The following is an 18,259-nucleotide window of genomic DNA, read 5'->3' as shown; positions in this document are numbered from 1 at the left end:
TTGAAGTTCATATTTACGGAAGTAACTATATAAATAACTATGAGCAATATTTCCCAATAGACAGGCAAAAGTTAGTTTATAGCCTATGAAGAGAGTCTAAATTTGAGCCAAATCTGATCAGGCCAATCTTCATTTGTCTACAGATATGATTTAAGGAAAAAAAAAAAGACTTTTCTTTTACTTGTTTCAATCATTGAACTGCGACCATGCTTGCACACCATCTTGAAGAGTTTTAGTCAAATGAATCAACCCTAATTTTTTAAAAGCTTGTTACTTATTCTATCAGTTTCTTTTGCTGAACTACAGGGACATAAACAAACCAACACCAGTTGCCAAGTGGTGATGGGCGACAAACACAAAGACACATACACATAGATATATACATATATATGAAGGGCTTCTTTCAGTTTCATTCACCAAATCCACTCACATGGCTTTGGACAGCCCAGAACTAAAATGGAAGGCATTTGCTCAAGGTACTACACAGCGGGACCCAGAGCCATGTGGTTACATTTTCTTTTCTTTTTCTTTTTTTTTTTTTTTTTTTTTTTTACATTTCTTCACTTTATTTCATTACACAACAGAGCCATGGTCAAAAATTTGTGCTGTTTGACAGTTGGTACTACAAAATATATTAGTAACTAATTAAAGGTTTAGTGACTTGCTGTGTAATGCAGGAAGCGGTTTGCCTGCTACCATGTCATTGAGGTTGAGTATGGCCTGAGTTAGCCAGGGGAACTTATTGTCACTTAACTTGCCAGAAACAACAGTGAAACTCCTTCATATCACACTCTACCATCTTACAAAAGAAAAGATGTATAGTTTGTATATCATAAAAGATCGGATGATCAAAACTAGTATGCTCTTAATCATAGGCTTGCTGATCAAAGCTGATCAATGATTAAACAATGGAATTTGAATATAGCCTTGTTAAGAAGTTCAAGGTTGACATTTAAAGAAACCTGGTTGATTGCTCTCATGAAAATGTATTCTAGTCTAAACTTGTAAGTAAAACGCCCAAATTGTATATCACAGCCCACTTTCACTTGACCTGCTACAAATAGTGGGAAAATCTCCCAACAACAACAACACTGTCAGCGAGCCTGTAAATGTTTGTTCAGATGTTGGGATTGTTCATTTTCATCAGCTTGAAATGAGCAGATCTATAATCCAAGACATCCCAGCCATGACCATACCCTCTTTTATTCAGTTGTAATTTATTTAAACACACTGACTTAGTAGAAATTAACATTAGAGTGTTTGCATATAAAATACCCAGAATGTTGCATACCGTAAATTCTCAAATATAGTCCACCCTTGAGTATAATACGCAGGGGGTTTTTAGGGTGCTGTACCTCTGAAAAACCTAAACCTTGTGTATAATACACACCCCTTCTCTAACTTGAGTCAAGGAGGTCTATATAACATCCTTGGTTTGTAAAAATGTATACAGTAACGTCCTTTATTATTATATTACATATAACATAATGCAAACGTGTAGCTTTTGTGTGCATTTTGTTTGCAGAAAATAAAGAAATAACAGTAATAATGTTTAATAAATGTTGCTTACTGCAAGTTATGGATGATTCTTTTATGACTTCATTGCTTTCAGGCTTAGCTTAAGGCATTTTCGCACCTGACATCACAAAATGCGTCTGAATAAACATTGCCGGACAGCAAATAGACTCGGACATTGCTGAGAAAATAATTTTCATTTTTAACCTCGTATATATAGTACGCACTAGGGATTTTGACCTTTAAATTTTGGGGAAAAAATGTGGATTATACTCGAGGCTTTACGGTATTTGCTCCAGTGGAGATTATTCTGCTCTGATCTCTCTGTATTAAATTAATATTATATGCATCCTTTCTTCAAAGTCAACATGATGACCCATCCAAATAATTAGATTCAACTGCTACAAGGATTACATGTCAACACATTGTTCTTGCTTTACTGCAATGGAGCATCATAGTTTGTCAACTATACAGAAAGAAACTTTTGATGCCAACATGCTAGCAGTTTACAATTATTCTTCATTCTACATTTCATTATACTTTCACAGTTTCTATTAGAGGTATAATGCATATCTTCATAGATAGATAGGCACACACACACACACATGCACATATAAGTTAATGTTAGGGTTATTGTTAAATTATTGTTATAAACACAACATACATTCTCAGACAAAACAACTCAATACAAACTTATTATACATAGTCTTGACTGGGTTTTCAAGCTGCGTCTGAATCTCTCATTCTCTCTTTTAACCTCAAATTTTTCTTTCTGCTTCTGTTCAGTTTTTCCCATTGATCTTTTCTCTCTCTCTCGCTCCTTTGTGTTTTTATTGTTTGTACTGACTTTTTCTCTCTCTGCCTCTTTCTCATGTGTGTTTCTCTTCAACCTCCTCAGTAATCGAAATCTAGTAATCAATTCTAATTGTTTCGATGTGTCACATTAACTTTCAAGAAAGGCTGAGTGCAAAATAAATTGAAAATGTTGATGATTCAAAGGTATCGACCAGTGTAGACACGTCAATTGTGCTGGTATGGATTTAATAAAAGTTGAATGAAAATATTCTGTTGAGCTGGGTGGAGGCTATTTATAGTAAGAAACCCCACAGACAACTTGAACCAGAATGAGTGCATTTAAAACCATGTTTAAATTATGATGAAATAAATGGAGCCTTTATATACTTTAAGGAATAGAGCAGTCATCATCATCATCATCATCGTTAACGTCCGTTTTCCATGCTAGCATGGATTGGACGGTTCAACCGGGGTTTGGGAATCCAGGAGGCTGCACCAGGCTCCAGTCTGATCTTGCAGTGTTCCTACAGCTGGATGCCCTTCCAGTGGAATCACATTTTGGGGAGAAAGGAATAGGCATAGTGTTAAGTGTCAGGTGTGAATAATGAAAGTAAAAGAGATATTCAAGAAGACTACTATATGCAAGAGTCCTGTGCTGGTGCCTCGTAAAAAGCACTTGTTCCAGTGCCATATAGAAGAACTCATGCTAGTGCTATGTTAAAAGCACTCAGTACACACTGTAAAGTGGTCAGCATTAGGAAGGGCATCCAGCTGTATAAACCAAGCCAAATCAGACTGGAATCTGGTGCAGCTCTCCAGCATGGACAATGGACATTAAGGGAGAATGATGATGATAGATATGCAATTAGCTATTGCTGAATATAAAAACAGCTCATTTAGAAGTTCTAATGTTTTGCTAAGAGAAACTTCAATCAGTTGGATGATTTCTGTTCAGAACAATCAGGATTTTTGTCTGTGTAGCTTGTGGAGGAGTAGTGAACAGGGAGTGAGTTTTATAGGCAATCAACAGTTGATCAGAACTGAAGTATTCATTAGATGGAAAGTGAAGCCTTAGTCATAGGGAGGCAGTTCTAGTTTTGTATGTGTGTGTGTATATATGTAATATTGTTTTGAGTATATACATACATATATATATATATATGTGTGTGTGTGTGTGTGTGTGTGTGTGGAGGCACGTGGCTTAGTGGTTAGGGTGTCAGCATCATGATCGTAAGATTGGGATTTCAATTCCTGGACTGGGTGACATGTTGTGTTCTTGAGCAAAACACTTCATTTCACATTGCTCCAGTCTGCTCAGCTGGCAAAAATGAGTAACGCTGCAATGGACTGGCATCCCGTCCAGCTGGGGAACACATAAGCCATAGAAACCAGGAAACCGGGCCTATGAACCTGGCTAGGCTTTAAAAGGGCACATTTATTTATATATATATATTACTTGTTGTTGATTTTATACATATTAAGAGTATACTTTTTTTTTGATAATATGATGATGTTTTACTGGATCAGAAACTTTAGTATATATAATTATATTTGTTGTTTTAATAATCTTTATCTAAAGCAAATCTTTTAGAAATATATCAATAATCATATCATGAAAATTTCAAATAAAATATTTTTAGATTAATTTGTTATATAGTTATTTAGACAATTGAATAAATATTAGTTGAATGCTATATACATGTGCCTCTGTGTGTGTGATTGCTTCCTGAATTTATAAGTTAAAAATTGAAACGGTAACCTAGATTTTTACTACATCCTTGCCTTTGTTTCGGCATTAGTGCTTGGAAATTTATATGGTCATTTTGAAATTAGGATAGATAAAGCATATACATCCTTTTGCTTTCAAGCAAACATTGAGTCATCCCCCCACACACACACACACCATAGGTATAAATAGGAACTCACAGAGTTCCTATTTAGTTTTTCTTTGATTCCACATGGCATATGTCTTCACTTTCTGGCAAACAGCTATTCTTCCCAGGCACACACATCTAAGGGTGCTTGAGCATTTCATTGTTGTCATCCTCCTTATACCACTGAACTGCCAACTACTACTAAGGCTTACCTACTGATCTGGCGTATGAATAAAAACTGTAAACAATATTTTTCATTTCCATGTTCATTATTACACGGTCTCACAGACTTCCAGCAGTTTAATTGTAACGTATCCTGTTATATATACATATATAGGAACACCATGGAAGGAATTTTGGTTATTCCTACATGGTGAGTTGTAATACAAAAAATATGTATGAAATAAAAGAAGGAAAATGCATACACTTTGCATAGTTTTAATATATTTTTTGATATATTTTATATTGTGTTTGTTGACCTGTTTCGCTTTCACTAATCATGGACATTGAAATTATTGTAATGTCATATTTTCTTCAGAAGATTTGAGTCCATGCTGTGTGTGGAGAAGCTTATGAATGAATGATTCGTGTAGAAAAATCTAAGGGGAAGTAATTGGCGATCGTTATTATTGAGGACAGGGGTGTAATTGTTTATCTTTCAGGGAAGGGATAAATATACACAAAAACTCAAAAGCTGAAGTAGTGAGAAGAAATATGTATAGTGATGGGTATGTGATCATGAATTAAAATATATACTGAGATCAAAGTTGGTTATGTGTTCATATTTAGACATGTTCTGTATTTTTCAATGAACAAATTTTCTTTATTTAAACGTTCTTGTATAGTAATTGTTTCTTTGCACTGATAGATGGGGAAAACTGTAAAGTTTGGTTGGATATTACCTGCATATCTTTCCATGTGTTCACTCAAAGGAATTTGTCTGTATTGTGGGGACCAGATCTGTTCCTTATGTAGTGTGGTTCTCTGTCTCAGTGTCATACTTATCTGTTCTATATAGTTATGTCCACAACCTGAACAAGGTATAAGGTAAATTAGATTCTTGGGAGCACAAGTGAAGTTGTTTTTAATTGTGAACTTCTCTTCTTGTTTGACTAGGAACTCTGAACTTTCCAGTAGGTTGGGGCATGTTCCACAATTTAGGTGTTCACACTTTTTAACTGTTGGTTTCATGGTTGTTGTGTAAAGCTTCACATCTGTTAGAAGTCTTTTTAGTAATTTGTGTTGCTTTTTGCATTTGGTGAATTCATGTGTTTAGAGAATGTTGTTAATTTTTGGATTTCTAGTGAGCATAGGTACATTTTGTACAATAGTGTTGTATGCCTCATTGTTTCTATGGTTGTGAGTTGATATATGCAGTAGTGTTTTGAGATGAGGTGTGGTGTTACGTTTTGTTGCTCTTGGTGTTTTAATGTCTAATTTCTTGGCGAGCTTAATTTCATCATCTATAAGTGAGGGTGGATATTGTCTTTCAGTTAGTATTGTTCTGAGGCCTTGAAAACAAAGGTCCTGAGTATTTCTGTCGGACACTATAGTGCAAATCTTTTTTGCTAAATTAAAGGGGATATTTCTTTTGGTGTGTTTCGGGTGATATGAGCTAAATAGAAGATATTGCTTCAAGTCTGTTGGTTAATGATAAATGTCAGTTATAATTTGGTTGTCAACTTTTTTTATCATAATATTCAAGAAAGGGAAGGCGACGAGCTGGAAGAAATGTTAGCACACAGGGCGAAATGCTTAATGCTATTTCATCTGTCTTTACTTTCTGAGTTCTGCTAAGATCAACTTTGCCTTTCATCCTTTTAGGGTCGTTAAATTAAGTACTAGTTGTGTATTGGGGTCGATCTAATCAACTAGCCCCTCCCCCAAAATTCCAGGCCTTGTGCCTAAAGTAGAAAAGAATATCCAAGAAAGGGAGCTGTTCTTTGCTACATTCCATTGTGAATTGAATGTTATGGTTTATATTATTTAGTATTGATTTGAATGAATTCCCAAAGTTTATCAATGGTATCCTTCCAAATGATAAAGCTGTTATCCAGTTATTATTTCCAGTTCTCTCTTATATAATGGTGAAATGAGTATCCATATTTTTGCAGTAACACTTCATATATAGGGAATTTACCATTTTCCTTTTGATATATATATATATATATATATATATATCCAAGAGTAGAGAGATTGTGGTATAGAATTATTTCCTTAATATTTGCAATTATTATGTGTTATGTAATTGAAAAATAACGAGTTTATCATGCCCCTGTTGAAGTATGCTTTCATATTTATTTGTGGATGCAGTGTAAGTTTGATATGAGGTGTCTGGGTTGCATGTAGATGGTGTCTATATGCAGAAAGTTAGAGTGAAGTGAAAAGTGGTATTATTTGTATAGAAGTGAACTTTGTCAAAGGCTGCAAGTAAGTCATTGATATAAAGATTGAAAAGTGTGGTGGACATAAATAAACATTGATATATACCAGAGTTGATTGACAATGTGTGGGTCAGAGAAAGCTTTATGAGTTTACATTTCAAAGGTACAGTCTGAGAAGCTTCCAGCTCATGAGATGAGAAACAGAAGCTTAAATGTGATCAGCTTTGCTAAGAGATTCTTGAGCAAAACATGTTTGATTTTTTTTATGATGTCAGATGCAATTGCATTTGCTGAAGATCTCAAGAATAGTGGTACCTCCATTAGATCTGGCTTTTCCAAAGCCATCCTGATGGTCAATGAAGATGGAAAGCAACTTTAGATGCTGAAGAAAATTGTTATCAATGATTTTTTTCGAGACCTGTAAGATGTTGGGATTGAGTGAGAGTAATAGTTCAGTGGTTGGCAGGGTCAGAGCATTTCCCTTTACTCAGACAAAACACACTGTTATTCTATGTTAATATACATTTCTTGTCCTTATTTAAATATGCAGGGTTGACATATAAAATTATGATAATTAAAAAAACACAAATTTGAGGCATCGTGCTTCCAGTAGAAAAAATTATTATCATTATTATTAAGGTGGCTAGCTGGCAGGATCGTTAGCAAGCCAGGCAAAATGCTTAACAGTATTTTGTCCATCTTTACATTCTAAGTTCAGATGCCACCAAAGCTGACTTTGCCTTTCATCCTTGCGAAGTCGAGGAAATAAATACCAGTCAAACACTGCGGTTGATGTAACTGACTTATCCCCTTCCCAGAAACTGCTAGCCTTGCGCCAAAATTTGAAATCATCATTATTATCATTATCATTGTTATTATTATTGTTGTTGTTGTTGTTGTTGTTGTTATTATTATTTTTGTTGTTGTTGTTATTATTATTTTTGTTGTTGTTGTTATTAAGGTGGCAAGCTGGCAGAATCATTAGCATACTAGGCAAAATGCTTAGTGGCATTTTATCTGTCTGCTTGTTCTGAGGTCAAATTCTAAGGAGATCAACTTTGCCTTTCATCTTTTCAGGGTCGATAAATTAAATACCAGTGAAACACTGGGGTTGATGTAATCAACTAGTCCCCTCCCCCAAAATTTCAGGCCTTGTGTCTTTAGTAGAAAGGATTATTATTATTATTATATTATTATTATTATTATTATTATCTTGGACAAAATACTTAGTGGGGTTTCTTCCTGCTCTTTACATACTAAATTCAAATTCCACTTAGACTAACTTTACCATAGTCTTTTGAGGTCAATAAAATAAATACCAGTTGAGCTCTATGTTTGATGTAATCAGGGTGCCTGTCTCCCTTAGAAATTGTTGGCCTAGTGTCAAAATTTGAAACTATTATTGTTTATTGATTTTGTTCTCTTCTTCTGGTTAGTCACCTCAGAAATCAGGATGGCACACCAATGCATCATTTTGATTTCTGTGCACTAAAGAAGTAAAAGATTAAAGATTAAGCAGTACAAATTAATACACACTTGATATTTAGCATTTGGAGTGGTAAAAACTTGCTTACTAGTGTTTGCAGCTAAACTAGATGCTTCATTATTTTCTAATAACTTGATTTGAATCAACCCCAATACATAACTAGAACTTACTTTATTAAAGCCTGAGAGACAAAAAGATAGTCAATCACCAGTGAGATTTGAACTCTGAATATATTAGTAACTGTAGTCGATTAGGGACAAGAGGAGTAGTAATAGCAACTTTGATTTTTTTACATTAATCACAAGCCTTTTGGAAAGGAATATAGTCCTTTGAACCAATCCCAGTTACTTAATTATTAACAAATGTGAATGAGAGAATTTGAGCTCGGTACTTGAAGAGCAAAAATAAATACTGCAAAACATTTAATCTAGTATCTGGTGGATTCTACAGCTATTATAAAGATACAAAGGAGGGAAAATTTATATATTTATATTTGTTTTATTGAAAGTTTTTAATTGAAATATATTTATAAATAATTAATTTGTGACTATTTTCTCTTTAGCCTGGGACACCAAATCCTATTGTGACATTGAAGGTTGTCAACCTTCAAAGTGCGTTACAATTACAGTTGAACTTTACACCTGAAGTCAAGAAATATTTAACGTAAGCCAATTATTATTATAATCTTAACATACATCTATATAGATATAAATTAGAGACAAACCGCTATTTAGTTATTCCATCATAATGAAAAGATATCATCTATAATAACCACATAGAAATTACTTAAATATAATTATTATTCTAAAAATCTCATAACAAATCAAACATTAAATTGACTATACACGTTTCATGACTAAATATATAAATTGATAATATTAAAATTTAATTTTTACTAATTTAAAATTCAATATTAATTAAATTTTAAAATATTTAGCAACTCTTCAGGTCAAAACAATAACATAGATAAATTTAGATATTATAATAAAACAATAAATATATAAATATATGTATATTAACAGTAAATAATTCGATAAAATTTAGCAATATTAATATAAAGCAAAAAGATGACTTATTGATGAAAACCAGTTAAAAGAAATTTATGGACATTTAATTGATTTTATATTTTGCATATAATGTCGTAGTTTTAAATTATTGAGAATTTAGAATTTTTCCCCGTAAATGGTATATTACATCAGGTTTTTTTATTATTTTTATTTTTATTGATAAATACATATATCTATTTATTTATTTATTATATATTGTTTACATCACATTTTATGAGATAGGTTTTTTTACAACGCTAGATTGTAAGTTTAAAGTTTAAAATTTCTTTTAATTGGTTTTCATCAATAAGATAAGTCATGTTTTTGCTTTACATTAATATTGTTAAATTTTATTGAATTATTTACTGTTAATATACATATATGTATATATTTATTATTTTATTATAATATCTAAATTTATTTATGTTATTTTTTTAACCTGAAGAGTGGCTAAATATTTTTAAATTGAATTAACATTGAATTTTAGATTTTTAAAAATTAAGTTTTAATATTATTGATTTATATATTTAGTCCTGAAATGCGCATAGTCAATTTAATGTATGATTTGTTATGAGATTTTTAGAATAATAATTATAAGATATTTAATTAATTTCTATGTGGTTATTATAGATAATATCTTTTCACTATGATGGAATAACTAAATAGCAGTTTGTCTCTAATTTATATATATATATATATATATAATATATATATATATATATATATATATATATAATATATTGTGAATTTTGGTTTAATGTGCTAAATTGAAATTTTTTTCCCTGTTAGCTTGGAATTATTACATTCCCTAACTATTAATAATATTAATATATATAAATATATATATATATCTAAATATGTATATCAACATATATATATATATATATATATATATATATATATATATATATATATATATATAGATAGATAGATAGATAGATAAATTTTAATAGTGTAGAAACAGCTGTAATTTATGAGATGTATCATTCATTTGTATAAAATAATAAAATTGAATTGAACTTATTTAATTGTTCAATTTATTATTTTCATTTCTATTTCTAATTATATTTATATATTGATAAACTGTATGTTTATTTTATTTATTTACTTACCTATTTCTTATGAGTGAAATATATATATATATATCATCATCGTTGTTTAACACCCGCTTTCCATGCTGGCAAGGGTTGGATGGTTTGACTGAGAGCTGGTCAGCCAGAAGGCTGCACCAGTCACATCTGGCAAAGTTTCTACAGCTGGATGCCCTTCTTAACGCCAACCACTCCGAGAGTGTAGTGGGTGCTTTTTATGTGCCACCAACACAAGGGCCAATCAGGCAGTACTGGCATAGACCACGCTTGAATAGTACTTTTTATGTGCCATCAGCACAGAAGCCAGTCAGGCAACACTGACAACGACCATGCTCAAATGGTGCTTTTTACGTGCCACTGATACAGGATCCAATCAGGTGGCACTGGCAAAGATAACACTTGAATGGTGCTTTTTACATGCCACCAGCACAGGTGCCAATCAGGCAGTACTGTCATTGGTCACAACATTGACTTCACTTGACTTAACAGGTCTTTGCAAGTGCAGTTTATTACCCAGTGATTGAAGGGTACTCTTAAATGGATATGGTCTCACTTAGGCCATGGATATGGTCTCACTTAGCTTGCCAGGTCTTCTCAAGTACAGCATATCTCCAAAGGTCTCGGTCACTAGCCATTGCCTCTGTGAGGCCCAATGTTCAAAGGTTGTGCTTCACCACCTCATCCCAGGTCTTCCTGGGTCCACCTCTTCCACAGGTTACCTTTACTGCTAGACTGTGACATTTTTTACACAGCTATCCCCATCCATACGCAACACATGACCATACCAGTACACTTGTCTCCCTTGCACACCACATCTGATGCTTCTTATGTCCAACTTTTTTACACAGCTATCCCCATCCATACGCAACACATGACCATACCAGTACACTTGTCTCCCTTGCACACCACATCTGATGCTTCTTATGTCCAACTTTTCTCTCAGGGCACTCACACTCTGTCATGTATGCACACTGACATTACACATCTAGTGAAGCATACTAGCTTCATTCCTTGCAAGCTTACACATGTCCTCAGCAGTCTCGGCCCATTTTCCACATGTGCATTCAAATCACCCAGCACCACCACATAGCCACGTTTCCCCACCCTATCCACACACTCTGTCAGTCTCCTCTAGAACTCCTCGACTTCTTCCTCACTCCTTTCAGTCCCTGGACCACTGGACAATATGCACTAAAAAACACCCACATCTCCCCTCCCTACCTCATCTTAACCCACATTAACCTTGAAGACACTCCCCTCCACTCCATCACACTCTCCCGCACATGCTCACTCACCAGCAATGCCACTTCCTCATGAGCCCTCCCACTCCTGACACTTGTCCAGCCACATCACCAAACTGGTACATACCCTTACCTTTCATCTTAGTTTCACTCAGTGCAAGTGCATCCATCCTTCTCATCATCACACTCCCTATCTCTCTCCTCTTTACTTCACTTGTACTGCACCCATACACATTCCATGACCCTAGTACTAGGGTGGGATTTAGTGCTAACCTTCTCCCACCTCCTTGTCTTTTTCTTGTTGTCTTTTTAGAAAACGGAGTTACTAAGAAGAGTGGATTCCCAGTACCTTCACTCCCACCCCTTTTAGTCGCTTCTTATGCCATGCAGGGAATACGGCGACTGCATTCTACCGCCCCTCCCCCTAGTCACAGTGGGGTTTGCATGTGAACCCATAGCTGGAAACCTTACAGGTGCAACCACTCAGAGCCAGACTAGACCTGGGCATGATATTTTCTTCATGTTTTCCCCATTAAATTACTAGATTCCTCCTTTTTGCAACACCAATTTACTTGGGCAATTCAGTTATTTGTTTATATATTCTGTCTTATATACATCAAATTTAGACAGACAAAGTATTAAGAGTCTTCACTCTTTTGCTCTTTTTTTTTTTGTTTTGTATATTTTACAAAGTTCTCAGCATATCAGTTTATGCATAACAACACAAGCTGTGCTGTTTTATTTATGTAAATATTAATGATTTTAATGATGATGATTTTAAATAAGACGATTCATTAATCTTCTGTTCTCTCTTCCATAGAGATTACTACTTAACTCATGTCGAGTGGATGTCCGATGACTATGTCGCAGTGTCCTGGGCAACCAGGGCTCAAAACCACAGTATTGTCACACTGTGCAGCTCAAGGGTTGGCATGTGCCACTTTGTAAGTAACTTTGCTTTACATCTATTCAATATATGATAATGTTCTCAATTTTACATCCATTCCAATATGATAAGAATCAGAATTATAAGATCATTTTTAACAGGTGTATTTCATTGATAAAATAACCAGTCTGGTGCCAATCTCCCTGCAATAAGTGGAGTTATGTTTGTAGCCTAAAAAACATCGTGTAATGTCTATTGCAATATTTGAACCAACCAATCCTGGATTATATATATATGCATGATATTTATTAAAAAGATCACACACTTTTATTAAATATTGATTGTGAATAAATTTTATATGTGAAAGTATATTCACTTCTGATGTTTATTGACTGAGGTGCTACTACAGTTAAATTCTTAGTTAAAGAAAATATTGTTTTATTTTCAAACTGTATAATTTCAGTTAGTTAGTGTTTAACGCATATGCCTTGCTTTGCTTTGAGCCCTCAATTCCTAAAGGAGTTATAGGAGCACTACCATGACATACAATGTGTCTTAGTCACTTTTAGTCCTTGTTGGGCCCAACCCACTTTCAGTCTGACCTCAGTCAATTTCTAGAAAAGGAAGAGAATCAGACTTACAGAAAGTGAGAGAAAGAGAGACAGACAGACAGACAGAGAACTGGTATTTTATTTATCAGGATAAATGTCAAATTTGACCTCAGTAGTATTTGATCTCAGAGTTTAAAGGACTGGTGAACTCTTCAAAGCAATCTATCTGAGATGCTAACGATTTGGCCAATTTGCTGCCTCATAAAATAGAGTTTGTCAAACATTGATGCTATATCAAACAAATTCAGTCAACTATCATCTTTTAAGAAGTGAATAGGAAGTATGGTAAAAAAAATATTAGTTAATGACATCTAACTGGCAAATATAAAAGACAACTCCTGGCATGTTTTGGACATACTCTAACATCCTCAGCAAAGCATAGCCTTCACCACACATACTGAACAAATGATGAAAGAATCACTAAATACACAAAATTGGCATTTAAAAATAAAATTATTTGAAAATGAAATAATTCAGTAATGTCATAACATTTTGTAAAGTGCATGGCCTAATGGTTTAGTGTTCATCTCATACTCATAAGTTGACGAGTTCAATTCCTAGACAGAACAGCATGTTGTGTCCTTAAGCAAGCACTTCACTTCATGTTGTTCTAGTCTACTCAGCTGAACAACATCGTGTAATGTCTATTGCAATATTTGAACCAACCAATCCTGATGCAGCTCTTACCCCACTTGCTATCACATCCTGGATGTGTTTCGGGGATAAGGATAAAGAAGCTGAGGAGATGTCTTTGCCTGCTCATGACTACATTGGCACCTAAAGCAATCTTTGGAAACATGGTACATGTTACCAAGCCATATTCATTCATGGGAGTCAACTGACTGTACTGTATATTTGGTTCAGTTTGAGAGGGAGATGAAAAGTTCCTGACTTTAGGTAATAGAAAATACAGGAGCATCAGTTAATTATGATTTTATCCAACAAATTCCCCTCTCAAATTTATACGCTTATTGCAACTGTCTTTCAGTTTTTCTAAGGCTCGTAAAAGAACTCGGAAGGTTGGGCTTCCAACCAGGCCTTTCATGATACTCTTAAAGCCAGGAACTTTTCACTGGCCCCTCATACCTCCTGTTATTATATCTCATTACCATTGTCATAAACAGCTGTATCAGCCAGTCAACAGTGGAGGTTCTATAAAGTCATTAGACTAACTAGAAATAGCAGCAAAATTTCCTTCAAATCACACCATCCTATCTTAAAGAAGGAATGATACATAACATAATGTAGAGCTACATACCCTCACACAGGGTTGGATAGTTAAAGGTGAAATGACTTAGCTCATAGGTCTATTCCAAGTTAACCTAAGACAAACAACAACAACAGCTGCAAGGTTTCTTTATGTAAAATTTGGGTCAGATCCTGAGTTTTAGACTATACTGAATTTGATAAGCATTAAAGTTTAAAATGATTTTAAAATAATAATAATTGATAATTCATTTGCTAAATATGATCCTTCATTAAATGTGCATTTCAGATACACAAAGGCTAAACATAACTTTGCATATGAAACTTATTCACAGACCCATTGTATGAGATACCTATAAATGAAACAGTTACATATCTGAGAGCATGGATGGTTAAGTTGATGGAGTACTGGCTGATCAATCGAGGGAACAGTATTCATACTTTGTTACTGGGCTTACATTGTGTCCATAACCATGACATTTATCTGTCAATGACTTAAGTTCTCTTAGTTGTAAATAGGTTTCATGAGATGGTATAATTTACCACTGTAAACAACACTGATGAGTATTTAATAATGAGTAGTGTCAGATCCAGTTGTTTCCACAAGAATTGTAATCTGAGATGATTTCCTATAAGATATAACTGGCATCATATCCCAGAGAATATTTATTAGTCATCTCTTCTTTTCTTAAAACTATGGAAACCAGAGATATGCAACAGCAAGAATGACAATGAAAGTTGATGACAAAATAATATCTATTGAAAGCTGAATATATTTCCACTACAACATAAGATATACTAAAAGAGATATTGTTATATTTGATATTGTATTATTCTTACCCTCTCCCCTTGAAATAACATTCATAAGCAATTTATTGTTTTAATTTCTGGTTATTTTTTGTTTTCTCTTATTATTACAGAGCACTGAAGTGAAGAAACAGCATGGTTGGGTGGAAACGGTAAATACTAAGTCACTTAATTATATATTCTTGCAACCAGGACCTATGAGAGTAGGATACAGGGTATACATTGTACTCAGACCCACCTTGAAATTTCCTGGGATTATTTCAGAAAATGTTGCATATTTTGAATACTAACATTGACATTTTGGACAGAGTGCTTGAAAGAATCTTTGTATGTCCTTCCTGATAAAATTCCTCTCAGCAACCTTGTTTGCGATGGATGAAAAATCAAATATATTCTCAAAGTGCTTTATGAAACAACCTTTTAATCATTTCATCTTGCATCCTACCTCTAAATAATTATTTCAGAGATTTTTCAACCATAATTCTTTTTCTTTTTTTAGTATTTTAGTAATGATAAACATATAAAATAATTAGAGTAGCAGAAATTTCTTTTTAACAAGTAAATGAAATAATAATAATAATAATCCTTTCTACTAAAGGCACAAGGCCTGAAATTTTTTTGTGAGGGTACTTGTCAATTACATCAACCCCAGTGTTTCACTGGTACTTAATTTATTGACCCCAAAAGGATGAAAGGCAAAGTCGGCCTCAACAGAACTTGAATTCAGAACTTAGCGACAGGTGAAATACCATTAAGCATTTCATCCTGTGTGCTGACGAGTCTGCCAGCTCACCACCTTTGATAAGAATAATAATCCTTTCTACTATATGCACAAGGCCTGAAATTTTAAGGGAGGGGCCTAGCCCATTATATTGACTTCAGTGCATAACTAGTACTTATTTCATCTACCCTGAAAAGATGAAAAGCAAAGAGAACCTCAGCAGAATTTGAACTTGGAACATAAGGACAGACAAAACACCCCTTAATAATAACAATAATTATTATTATTACTTTTTTCTAAGTCTTTCTTCACTATTATTATTATTATTGAGTGAGAGAGCAGTGCATGCCATCAAAGTGACATTGGGGTAAAATATACGAAGGCCAATATACCCATCATGACTACCCATCTGATAAGGTTACACCAAGCATATGCATCACAACCATATGTGCGCAACACGGTGATCTCACATCAAAGTAAACAGCACGTGATCTTGCAAATCAGGAAAGTTAGAACTTTCTTCAGGTTGAGTAGCCCATCCCACATAAAATGTCCTTGTATATGGGTTGTTTAAGGATATTGAGTGAAAAACCCCTATTTCCAAAGGTGAATTATCCAAACCCCAAAGAATTCCTTTCAACACATTGCTATGATGCACCCCTACTACTTCTGCTTGTGATCAGAGATGCATATATCTTCAGCCACCAAGGACATACTCAACTGGTTATGGTCAAACAACTGACAAGCAAATCTGTGGTACTGAACAGAATATTTGCTGTAGTCTATCTTTTATACCAAAACAAAATATGTACATGATAACACTTCCAATCAGTTAAGATCAGAAGCCATGAGAGCCAGTACTTGGTACTGCATCAGGACATCATTATTATTATTATCACTTTACTTCTCAGAATGTTCGGTCTTGTTTGTTTTGGTAGATTCTGTGACAGTGGACAGCAGCCTACTGTCAGAGGAAGACATTCAACATCAAAGTTCCAATCACAAATTCCTAGCTGTCCACAACAGAGCAGTTTTTTGGCCTTGTCCTGCTCTCATCTCAGTTCCAATTTCTTTAACATATTTCTCAAACTTGGTTGTTAGTGCTCAGAGTGCCCTTACAACTACTGGAATGACAGACACTCTCCTCATAGTTCACATTCTTGCAATTTTGTCTTTTAGTAGTCTATACTTTTAAATCTATGTGCTTTTAACAATAGGTTCAGATACTAAATGCTTAAATATCTTACATGGGCTCTGTGTATATGTATTATGAGTTGAAGAAACATCTTTTCTTACCATCTACAACTTAATGCAATATGTTTTTCACAATATTCTACTTTTCTTCCAAAATTTTACCTTAGGGAATAAGTACATTTAATTACTCAACTTGAACAGACTTCATTACCAAAAACAATATTTTCACACACCTTTAAGTGAAAATATTTACATATACCATTTCCAACTACATACAACTTAATGCAACATTTTTTCTCACAATATTCTCATTTTCTGACAATATGTTACCCAGTGGTATATATCTAATTACTTTAAAGTAGATTTCATTATCATATACATTTTGTCACTTTTATCCAAATGTATTTTGACATCTTTCTTAGCTGATATAACGCAGTGCACAAATTTTCTCACATTATTTTACTTTTCTTACAATATGTTACCGAGTGGAATATGTTTAATTACTATATACTGATTGGTGGATTTTTTTTTTTTTGTTACAATGCCCTACTTATAAATTACTGGTGCATTAACAATGTTTTGTTACAATGCTTTACTGTACTGCAGAATATGCCTATAGATCTTTAACCAGTTGTATATGTAGAGACAAAAAAAGTTGTTTAGATCTGTTTCTGCATAACAGTTGTAGGATAAAAATCTCCAGATATGTTCTGTCGTACAGTGTAGCTCTACTTATAATATGCTCCTTATTTGGTTACAGCCAAATACATTGATGAAATTTTAATTATGGAAAAGTAGTTAATTTTCCCTAGGCATTTGTATAATATTTGTGATAGACAGATACAATAAACTAGATTCGTCCTTAGCCAATGAGAGAGAGAGAGAGAGAGAGAGAGAGAGAGCATCTGTTTGCTAGAAACAGTAGCAAAATCTTACTTATGTCATTCCTATCACCTTTAAAAAAATGGAAAATATAATACTAGATGAATGGTGTCTGGGGAAAATACAGGGTGATCATGGCCAGAATGCCTTTGATCATATGTGTGAATGATCAGGAATGGCCTGCAACCAATCAACAACTAGTAATTATTGATAAGCTCCCTGACTGAAACTTGTGATCAATACCTAGCTGTGGTCATTTCATTTTCACACACACACTATTTTCTTGACTTTTATGTCAATAAGATTGATCACCAGTTGATAGATATGACTCTTCAATAATGCATAGTTGTTATACTGACAGTCATTTAAGTCTAAATTATATTTCTTTCAGAAAAAAAAAGAAAAAAAAAAACATTTCAATGCAAGAAAAAAATATACTCTAAGTCTAGTTGCATAACAAAAATATATGTTTGTTAACTACTGATGATTTACAGTTCTATATTTAAGAGATGAGGATTAT

General features: G+C 33.8%; 1 protein-coding gene across 5 annotated transcripts in view; it reads left to right on the top strand.

Moving 5' to 3' along the window:
* Nucleotides 1-18,259, top strand: part of LOC115211043 (dipeptidyl peptidase 4) — a 591,943-nt gene that overhangs the window by 534,126 nt on the left and 39,558 nt on the right. For all 5 annotated transcript variants that reach the window (XM_029779911.2, XM_029779910.2, XM_029779912.2 and 2 more), the window contains exons 10-12: nt 8,617-8,717; nt 12,253-12,376; nt 15,056-15,094. In XM_029779911.2, coding sequence (XP_029635771.1) covers nt 8,617-8,717; nt 12,253-12,376; nt 15,056-15,094 — 264 coding nt within the window. The remainder of the gene's footprint in view (nt 1-8,616; nt 8,718-12,252; nt 12,377-15,055; nt 15,095-18,259) is intronic.

Source organism: Octopus sinensis, linkage group LG4, assembly GCF_006345805.1.
Source record: "Octopus sinensis linkage group LG4, ASM634580v1, whole genome shotgun sequence".
In the NCBI taxonomy this organism is placed as follows: domain Eukaryota; kingdom Metazoa; phylum Mollusca; class Cephalopoda; order Octopoda; family Octopodidae; genus Octopus; species Octopus sinensis.
The sequence above is the reverse complement of the archived record's forward strand: the minus strand, read 5'-3'. Positions and strand labels throughout refer to the sequence as shown.